The 9,992-nt window shown below is 39.6% G+C and overlaps 1 protein-coding gene across 1 annotated transcript; it reads left to right on the top strand.

Moving 5' to 3' along the window:
• The first annotated feature begins 3,210 nt into the window (after positions 1-3,210).
• On the top strand, positions 3,211-5,359 carry LOC107563033 (keratin, type I cytoskeletal 13-like). The gene is made up of 7 exons (XM_016247806.1): positions 3,211-3,737; positions 3,963-4,045; positions 4,132-4,288; positions 4,378-4,539; positions 4,625-4,750; positions 4,834-5,054; positions 5,145-5,359. Exons 1-7 carry the CDS (start codon positions 3,261-3,263, stop codon positions 5,266-5,268), a joined length of 1,350 nt encoding a protein of 449 aa, XP_016103292.1. The 5' UTR covers positions 3,211-3,260; the 3' UTR covers positions 5,269-5,359.
• The last annotated feature ends 4,633 nt before the right edge of the window (positions 5,360-9,992 follow it).

The raw sequence follows: 9,992 nt of genomic DNA, 5'->3' as shown, positions 1-9,992 counted from the left end.
TCAATGAAACACACCCAAACCTCCTCTTTGGTTAATGATATGGTGGTTTCTCACAAGCACGAGTGTTAATGAACCTCTTGACAAACACACATTTTCCCATTCAGCGATGCCATCAATTTCTGAAAACCACATAAAAACAAAAACTCCCAGCGCAGTCAGAAGGATCAGGTGAAAAGGGAAGATCCTCATTGGTTGAGGGCGAGCAGAAGACTGCATGATGGGCCTGTGCTAGCCTTTGTTTGCACATTCCTGATATGTGTCTTCGGTGCCTCATAGTCAAGACATTCTGACAGACAAATAACACTGAAACAAACATCTCAACAAGGATTTTAAGTCATAATGTGTAAGGAAAATGTATAGTTTAGTTAAGGTGGCTTACCACAAATTCCACACAGTTTTTTAACCATTTTAAATCACCTTTTGGCCTTTGATGTATATTAAAAACAATGCTGCAGAAACAAATTTCACTTAGAAATTGCTAGTAAATTTGGCAAACAAAGACATTGCAAGTAACACATTGAATTAAACATTACATTTTGAAGTAGAAAGACTGAAATGGTATTTCCTCGTAAAACTCACTCCAGTAATCTTGGTTTTTTATATACAACTCTGAAAAAAAAATTTTTACAGTCTATATTCCATTTAGTCTCTGGATTAATTGTGAGGTCATTAAACCTGCATGTACAATAACTTTAGAAAAGGTTCCAATTAAAGTAGTATTTTGTAGATCTCTATGTCTGCACCTATGTATGTATACTAATATAGCAAAAAAAATATCTTAAATGTAAAAAAACAACTTTATGTTATAGAAACTGATCAAACTGACAGCAAAAATATAATGCATTCTACTTGAAGCAAAGATCAGCACTTTTCGACCAAATAGTTGGAACACATGTGCCCTTACAAAACTATACTTAAATAATCATGTTATTGCACTCATACACTCTAAAAAATGCTGGGTTGTTTCAACCCAACTTTGGGTCAAATATGGACTAACCCAACTGTTGGGTTAAATTTTTACATTACATTTTTAACCCAAAAGTTGGGTTAGTCCATATTTGACGCAAAGTTGGGTTGAAACAACCCAGCATTTTTTAGAGTGTAAGAAGAACAAAATAATTTCTCAAGATCACTTATGAATGAGCGATTGATAGGAGGGCGGAGTGCACTGCTAGCACAGTTTCCCTCATAGTTGCGTATACTTGTCAAACCCTGAGGGAGAAAAATGAAGAAATCTGTCCCCTTGTTAGTCTCTAGATGTTACCTAACCTGCGCTTTGTATTGGTCTGACACACCCTTTGTCCTCAAATGCTTTCCTGGTTCAGGCTCACAAAGCGTCGTATTCACTGTAAGGCTTGGCACAATAGTGCTGCAATAAAAATCTAAATAGAAGGCAAAGAAAGAAAGATTGATTGAAACGCATTCAAAATGCATGCTTTTGTTCAGAGGAAACAAAGAAAAACAAATGCTGCACAGCGAGATATAAAACTATAAACTTATTTTTTTGTCGTTTGACTATGCGAGTCATGTTTAGATTATTTAATTAATGCAATACAAAAGATTGTTAATATTTGTATTGCATTAACAATCCAAATATATGACTCACAAAGTGCAATATATTACAACCATCGCAACATTTTGCAAACACAACACTGAATAAAATTTCACAGGTGTTTCTCCTGTGCATTATGACTATTATAACTAACTTATGTTTACATAAATATTTAATTGTACAGAACAACTACAAAGGAATAAGTCCTATTTACCAGCTGCACACAACCAGCTTTGAATAATTCAGAGAGGAATGACAAATTACTGAAGTGTTAATATGCACATAATTACTATGTTGCACTTAATAGGGAGCAGGCATTCGACTTTAGAGTTTATTTGTCTCAGTTCACGCAACTTTATGTCACGCTCCTCTATTTGTCATGCTAAATGTGCTAGCCTACCATAAAACAATATATCATCCAATAAGCACTTTGCTTGTTTACAGTAAGCGAGTGTTTGTAAAATATAAATAGCCCTGCAGTGAAGCGTAAAACTGTGGTTTCTGGCATGTAAGCTGAAATAATGTGAGCCAGAATGGGTGGAGCAGAAGTTTGGGAGCGGAAAGCCATGCAGACCAACTTAGGCAATGCACTTCAAAACCTCTCAACCTCATTTCAAAACCTATTCGTAAAACAACTGAATTAGATAAGATCCAGTTGCTTGAGTTAGTTTTTTTGTTTAGGAATTATTCAATGCATCAAGCATGATGATTATCAAATAATAAAGAGTTAAAAATGCTTCTGAATCTGTTCACTCACAGTCTCTTCTCCTGCTCAGTTTTTATACAAGGCGTTTCATATCCAACTTTTATTTCTTCACTATAAAACACTCCCTGCTATCAGCCGAAGCTTAATTATTAAAGGGGTGTCTTGTTCTCATGTCAGGCCATCAAAATTTACTGTCTTAACGCCTGTGCTAAAAGTTATTCCCTTTTGTTCTGGTTGCTAGTCTTTGTTTTTGTACTTTGTTCTTGTCACCAAGGCAACAACATTAGGGCTTGCCTTTATACTCTATACAAGCATAGTGTAAAGAATGATTTCATCCTAACAAAATGCATCACTTGAGATGAATAAATAACTGGGTTTTGAATGCTTGTAAAATTTTATTTTTTTTAAATAATAAAGATATTAAACATTCTATTCTATATTCTTATATGTACATAGGATAAAGCTTATTTTCCAATAAAAAGTTATGAAATGTTCTATTCCATATTTGTGTTTGTATATAACTGACACAGTAACCTTTGCTTTGCTGCAGCTTGTTTTCTGGGTGTGTCTCAGTATTGGCACCCTGAGGGCAGACACTCTTACTTTCTAGTTCTTGAATAGTCAATATTTCCTATAAAGTTATCTTATAACTCATCCTTTTAAAACCACTACACACCAAAAAGGGTGGAATTTGAGTGCACAAATGGTCTCTCAAATAAGCGATTAGACCAAGAACAGTGCTGTGCGAATCAAAAACGTATGCATACTGTTTTGGTACCGAGTCATATTCAAACATACAGTTGGCTGAATGCTGTGTGAGTGTGTGTGACCATGTTTGTTTGCCTTGTGTTTGGAGAGCGAGGTAGTTGTTTCTCACTCCACCTCCTTGGCTAACCATCGTTCCCTCCCTCGTTTATCCACATAAAAGGATCACGGGTCATCTGTTCCTCACTTCTCACTCTCTCCAGTCAGAGAACAGAACAACAAGCCTCCTCTACAATCATGTCTTCTTCATACGCTCGTAGTTACATGTCCTCTGGAGGATCCAAGGGAGGATCCCGCTTATCCATGTCCGGTGGTGGTGGTGGAGGTAGTCGTACATCTGGCATGTATGCAGGCAGCATGCACGGGGGAGCTGGAGGATATGGGACACGTATCTCAAGCAGCTCTTCTTCTCTTGCCTTCTCTGCTGGAGGTGGTGGCGGCTATGGAGGTGGTGCTGGTTTTGGTGGCGGTGCTGGTTTTGGTGGTGGTGCTGGCTTCAACCAGTCTGATTCCTTTGATGTGTCCGCAAATGAGAAAGCCACCATGCAAAACCTCAATGACCGTCTGGCCTCCTACCTGGAGAAGGTGCGCTCCCTTGAGAAGGCCAATGCTGATCTTGAGCTGAAGATCCGGCAGTTCCTGGAGAGCAAAACATCCCCCTCTGCTCGTGACTACAGTGCCTATTATGCTACGATCAGTGACCTCCAGAACAAAGTATGTGGTATTGTCAGAAAGAAAAAAGTAAACAGTATTTGTAACTACTGATATATATTTTTGTTAGCTTATCTTCATATGAATACTGTGCTATATGATATAACCATATAATTTTTGTATATAAACATATGGAGATGGATGTAATTAGGACAAATAAGAGATACCACTAAACTCATATAATTCCCAAGAGATATCTTAATTGTATAATATTACTGTTTCCTGAAGATCCAGGATGCCACTCGTATTAATGGAGGCATCTATCTCAGCATTGACAACGCCAAGCTGGCCGCAGATGACTTCAGGGTCAAGTAAGTCCACATAACTAAGAGAATAGCTTACTATAAACATCTAAAATGGGCCTAAGTGTTTACTTAAGGGTTTGATTTCTGCGCAGATATGAGAATGAGCTGAGCATGAGGCAGTCTGTAGAGGCAGACATTGCTGGCCTGAGGAGGGTGCTGGATGAGCTGACAATGTCCAGATCTGACCTGGAGATGCAGATTGAGGGTCTAAAAGAAGAGCTGATCTTCCTCAAGAAGAACCACGAGGAGGTAAGTTGGTGCTTGATTGATAGTCTTCAATAAACCCGTTATTCTTCCTGATGAGGGACATGCTCAGTGGTTTGTTATTGCGTCTTTAGGAACTCTTGGCAGCGCGCGCACAGATGAGCGGACAAGTCAACGTAGAGGTTGACGCGGCACCACAGGAAGACCTGACAAAGATCATGGCTGAAATCCGTGACCAATATGAGGCTGTTGCTAACAAGAACCGCAAAGAACTTGAGGCCTGGTTCCAGGCTAAGGTAAAATGACATTGGTTTGTCTTAAGAAACCAAAACCAAATCAAAACTAAGTGACTTATCTGACTGCTTTCTTGTGCTTTCACAGTCCGAAAACCTCAACAAAGAAGTCGCTGTGAGTACAGAAACCCTTCAGACATCCAAAACAGAAATCACAGAGCTTAAACGCACACTCCAGAGTCTTGAAATCGAGCTACAATCACAACTCAGCATGGTAAGTAGGTCACCAGGTCAATCTTGTTTTTGCTGTTTTGATACATCACACGGCCTTTAGAATAATGACTTTCCCCTCAACAGAAAGCGTCATTGGAAGGCACTTTGGCAGACACACAGGCCCGGTACTCCTCCATGTTAAATGGTTACCAAATGCAAGTGACCAGCATGGAGCAGCAGCTGGTGCAGCTTCGTGGCGATCTGGAGCGTCAACGGCAAGAGTATCAGATGCTTCTGGACATCAAGACCAGACTGGAGATGGAGATTGCAGAGTATAGAAGACTGCTGGATGGAGAGGCTTCTGGGTGAGACATTAACATTAAGACATTTATGTCCTGATTTGTGAGATTAAGATTCTGAGTAGTCTATAAATTTATGTTTTTCCCCATCCTCAGAAGTGTTCAAACCACACAATCCTCATCCACAAGCTCAACTACACGCAAAGTGGTCACCATTGTAGAGGAGGTGAAGGACGGAAAAGTGATCTCCTCCACCCAGGCAGTGACCAAGTCCAAGTGAGATTTCAAACAAGAACAACCAGCCTAAGAACACTCGAGATGAAGCAACCCAACTCAGAGTGATGAAAAATCAATAAACTGGTTTAAATGTACTTTTGTGTTTGAGTCTTATTTTGCTCTCAGATGTTTTAATGTGAAACACATTAATTATTTGAAGGTATCGGAAATGTTATTTGCCCCATTCCAAAAATTTGCTTCACCAGGAATGTTTGCCTTGCTTTTTTATGCTAAGATAAAAGAAAATGAAGCTAAATTAAGCTAATTAAATACATAATACACAGATATACTACTTTCTACTCATCAAAGAATTCTGGAAAAATTAAGCAATGCTTCCAACAATGATAATAAGAAATGTTTCTTGAGCACCAAATCAGCATATCAGAATGATTTCTGAAGGATCGTGTGACACTGAAGACTGGTGTAATGACTAATGGCTAAAATTGAAATCAGTTATTGTAAATTGTAATAATATTTCAAAATAATAATGTTTTACCATATTTTGATCAAATGAATAGCCTTGGGGAACATAAAAGTCTTCTTTCAAAAATGTTAAACCAAAATAAAAACGTACCGATCCCAAACTTTTGAACAGCAGTGTGCTTATTAGTTACATTAAAAAACAAACCAACAAAAAATGTGTGTGAAAGTGTGCAGATCCAGTCCCCCATTTCAATACAAATGACAGTTTTACACTTTTTTTCATTAATACACTGCCTATCAATAATTTATATATGTATATATATATATATATATTTAAATATATATATATAAAAAAACAGTGTGAATTGTGTTAACAGAAAGTCCACTTATATTATCAATGCACTCAATGTTTTACATAAACTATAGCTTTTGGGCTACTATGGACAGTACACTTACATGCCTTTGTACCTTATCTACCCCTAAATAAGGTGTGTATACAGTAAGAAATATGCACCTTTTAGGGGTAGTTAAGGTACAAAAATAGAAACACAACTTCTGCACATTTATGCAGTGCAGGTAGGTATTTTATGTAAGGTTACGTTGGGTTTTAACATTCTCAACACAGACATTTTCATTTCAATCCAATGAGAAACTGACCTACAAATCAATCTTATCTGTAGATATCTATCTATCTATCTATCTATCTATCTATCTATCTATCTATCTATCTATCTATCTATCTGATCTTATCTGTATATCTGCATGCATTAGACCACTGGGTTAGGATGAAGGCAACCTTTGGCATTATAGAGAAGAGGTTTACCTTTGTTTTAGCCCCGCTGATTTATTCAGCGTCTTTTTGGGGGAGCCACCTGATTCTTCAATTTCAGTATGCTTTTGTAGAGTTTGATGCAGGGTTCAGTTTGCGAGATGATTGCAGCTGTGCATTTACATCTTCAACTGCCTCAGAATCCACAATGTGTGCTCATCATATTCGTCAAATATCAACATATTAAAGACATTAACCATGCAGCCATATCACCCTGCAGCCCAAGACTGGTCGCCCACTGAAGCTAAGCAGGGTTGAGCCTGGTCAGTACCTGGATGGGACACCACCTGGGAAAACTAGGTTGCTGCTGGAAGAGGTGCTAGGGAGGCCAGCAGGGGGTGCTCACCCTGTGGTCTGTGTGGGTCCTAACGTCCTAGTGTAGTGACGGGGACACTATACTGACAAAAAGCACCATCTTTCAGATGAGACGTTAAACCGAGGTCCTGACTCTCTGTGGTCATTAAAAACCCCAGGATGTCCTTCGAAAAAGAGTAGGGGTGTAACCCCGGCATCCTGACCAAATTCACCCATTGGCCTCTGACCATCATGGCCTCCTAAACATCCCCATATCTGCTGATTGGCTTCATCACTCTGTCTCCTCTCCACCAATAAGCTGGTGTGTGGTGGACGTTCTGGCGCAATATGGCTGCTGTCGCATCATCCAGGTGGATGCTGCACACTGGTGGTGGTTGAGGAGATTCCCCCCTTCTATGTAAAGTGCTATATATATATGTAAGGAATGATTATTATTATTATTAATAAAGAAAAAAGACATAAATAAATACAGTAGATACTGACCCCTGTGTGGGACCAGCACCCTGGATATAATCCATAATGGTAATCCTACTCTGCCACAGTGTAGTCTGGACTCGCTTTCCTCCAGTTTTGTTTATTCCACACTTTCCCATTTGTTGCACATGATATGTTTGTAATAGCCACAAAAGAAGAAAAAAGAAGTACTATGAACTATATTTTTGGATATTTTAGTCTTTTGCTGTTGCAATCTCTTGGTGCTGGCCTTACATCTTACAACAATGAAAGCCTAGCTTAGTCTACAAACCCTAGGGCTTGTCGGGGCTAATGCATTACACTTGAGAAGTTACATTTTACATGATTATATTAGGCTTGTGACCACAATAACCCATAAATGTCAGCAAAGACCACATCAATCAGATAAGGCCTCAGCAGATACTAAGCGAAGACTGCAACGAGATGAGGTTCCTTGCCGCTGTTGCCTTTGACTTGCTTAGTTGGGGGACACTTAGTACTCAGCAATATGATTGATATGACTGCACTGATACTATCAGATGAGAAGAAAACTTGAATTGAACTAAGTTGAATGACGTCACTGTCCTCTGTAGATCTGCTTTAGAGCTGAATCACTTCTTGTAACATTGACAGTGTTATCCAACTGAATTGAAGCAACATTAAACTTCAGCTGAATAACACCATTGCTGGCTTCTGTTGAGCTACTTAGCTGAATAGAACTCGTTTCAAAACTGATGAACTTTATACCCTTATTCAACTGATCTGAACCAACACTGAACTGACTGGTGCCCAATAGTGACACTGGTGTCTTTTAGAGCTGCTTTACAGAAGAATCGGAAATGTCTAATTGTCGCAGCCATATCACCCTGCAGCCCAAGACTGGTCGCCCACTGAAGCTAAGCAGGGTTGAGCCTGGTCAGTACCTGGATGGGACACCACCTGGGAAAACTAGGTTGCTGCTGGAAGAGGTGCTAGGGAGGCCAGCAGGGGGTGCTCACCCTGTGGTCTGTGTGGGTCCTAACGTCCTAGTGTAGTGACGGGGACACTATACTGACAAAAAGCACCATCTTTCAGATGAGACGTTAAACCGAGGTCCTGACTCTCTGTGGTCATTAAAAACCCCAGGATGTCCTTCGAAAAAGAGTAGGGGTGTAACCCCGGCATCCTGACCAAATTCACCCATTGGCCTCTGACCATCATGGCCTCCTAAACATCCCCATATCTGCTGATTGGCTTCATCACTCTGTCTCCTCTCCACCAATAAGCTGGTGTGTGGTGGACGTTCTGGCGCAATATGGCTGCTGTCGCATCATCCAGGTGGATGCTGCACACTGGTGGTGGTTGAGGAGATTCCCCCCTTCTATGTAAAGTGCTATATATATATGTAAGGAATGATTATTATTATTATTAATAAAGAAAAAAGACATAAATAAATACAGTAGATACTGACCCCTGTGTGGGACCAGCACCCTGGATATAATCCATAATGGTAATCCTACTCTGCCACAGTGTAGTCTGGACTCGCTTTCCTCCAGTTTTGTTTATTCCACACTTTCCCATTTGTTGCACATGATATGTTTGTAATAGCCACAAAAGAAGAAAAAAGAAGTACTATGAACTATATTTTTGGATATTTTAGTCTTTTGCTGTTGCAATCTCTTGGTGCTGGCCTTACATCTTACAACAATGAAAGCCTAGCTTAGTCTACAAACCCTAGGGCTTGTCGGGGCTAATGCATTACACTTGAGAAGTTACATTTTACATGATTATATTAGGCTTGTGACCACAATAACCCATAAATGTCAGCAAAGACCACATCAATCAGATAAGGCCTCAGCAGATACTAAGCGAAGACTGCAACGAGATGAGGTTCCTTGCCGCTGTTGCCTTTGACTTGCTTAGTTGGGGGACACTTAGTACTCAGCAATATGATTGATATGACTGCACTGATACTATCAGATGAGAAGAAAACTTGAATTGAACTAAGTTGAATGACGTCACTGTCCTCTGTAGATCTGCTTTAGAGCTGAATCACTTCTTGTAACATTGACAGTGTTATCCAACTGAATTGAAGCAACATTAAACTTCAGCTGAATAACACCATTGCTGGCTTCTGTTGAGCTACTTAGCTGAATAGAACTCGTTTCAAAACTGATGAACTTTATACCCTTATTCAACTGATCTGAACCAACACTGAACTGACTGGTGCCCAATAGTGACACTGGTGTCTTTTAGAGCTGCTTTACAGAAGAATCGGAAATGTCTAATTGTCCCTGGACGTTTATGTTGAAGTGTTTCCCGTGCCATGTCTGTAGTCAGTTTGTAGTTTTCGCCCTTGATTAGTCTCAGGTGTCTCTAGTGAAGCTTGTTCTCCCTTGTGTATGGCTGTGTCCCAAAGGTGAAAAATGCTGCCTTCGGAGGATGCATTCCAAAGTAGGAAGACATCAAGACACGTCGAAATCCAAAGTCAGCTTTACTTACTGTCTCCTGAGATGCCGTCATCTGATCAATTTTTGAAGGCAGCATAGATGTTATCCTTCGCTGCCTTTGATATCCCACAATCCTGTGTGTGCCATTCCATGATAGATGAGCTAAAAAATAAAGATGAATGTTGTGGTTGGTGGTCAGTTTGTGTAAATGTTTCTGATAAACCCTTTTTCCACTTTTAATGTTATTTGTAACGAGAAATTGCTATTATAGTAACATTT

This window comes from Sinocyclocheilus grahami, unplaced genomic scaffold (genome assembly GCF_001515645.1).
Source record: "Sinocyclocheilus grahami isolate Dianchi unplaced genomic scaffold, SAMN03320097.WGS_v1.1 scaffold854.1, whole genome shotgun sequence".
NCBI lineage: Eukaryota > Metazoa > Chordata > Actinopteri > Cypriniformes > Cyprinidae > Sinocyclocheilus > Sinocyclocheilus grahami.
This window is presented reverse-complemented; position numbering and strand designations above follow the sequence as displayed.

Bases quoted from the DNA above. Each gene is read 5' to 3' on its own strand.
- LOC107563033 (XM_016247806.1), top strand. From the start codon at position 3,261: ATGTCTTCTTCATACGCTCGTAGTTACATGTCCTCTGGAGGATCCAAG. The intron at 4,046-4,131 runs GTAAGTCCACAT...ATTTCTGCGCAG, and splicing joins GCAGATGACTTCAGGGTCAA to ATATGAGAATGAGCTGAGCA. The intron at 5,055-5,144 runs GTGAGACATTAA...CCCCATCCTCAG, and splicing joins CTGGATGGAGAGGCTTCTGG to AAGTGTTCAAACCACACAAT.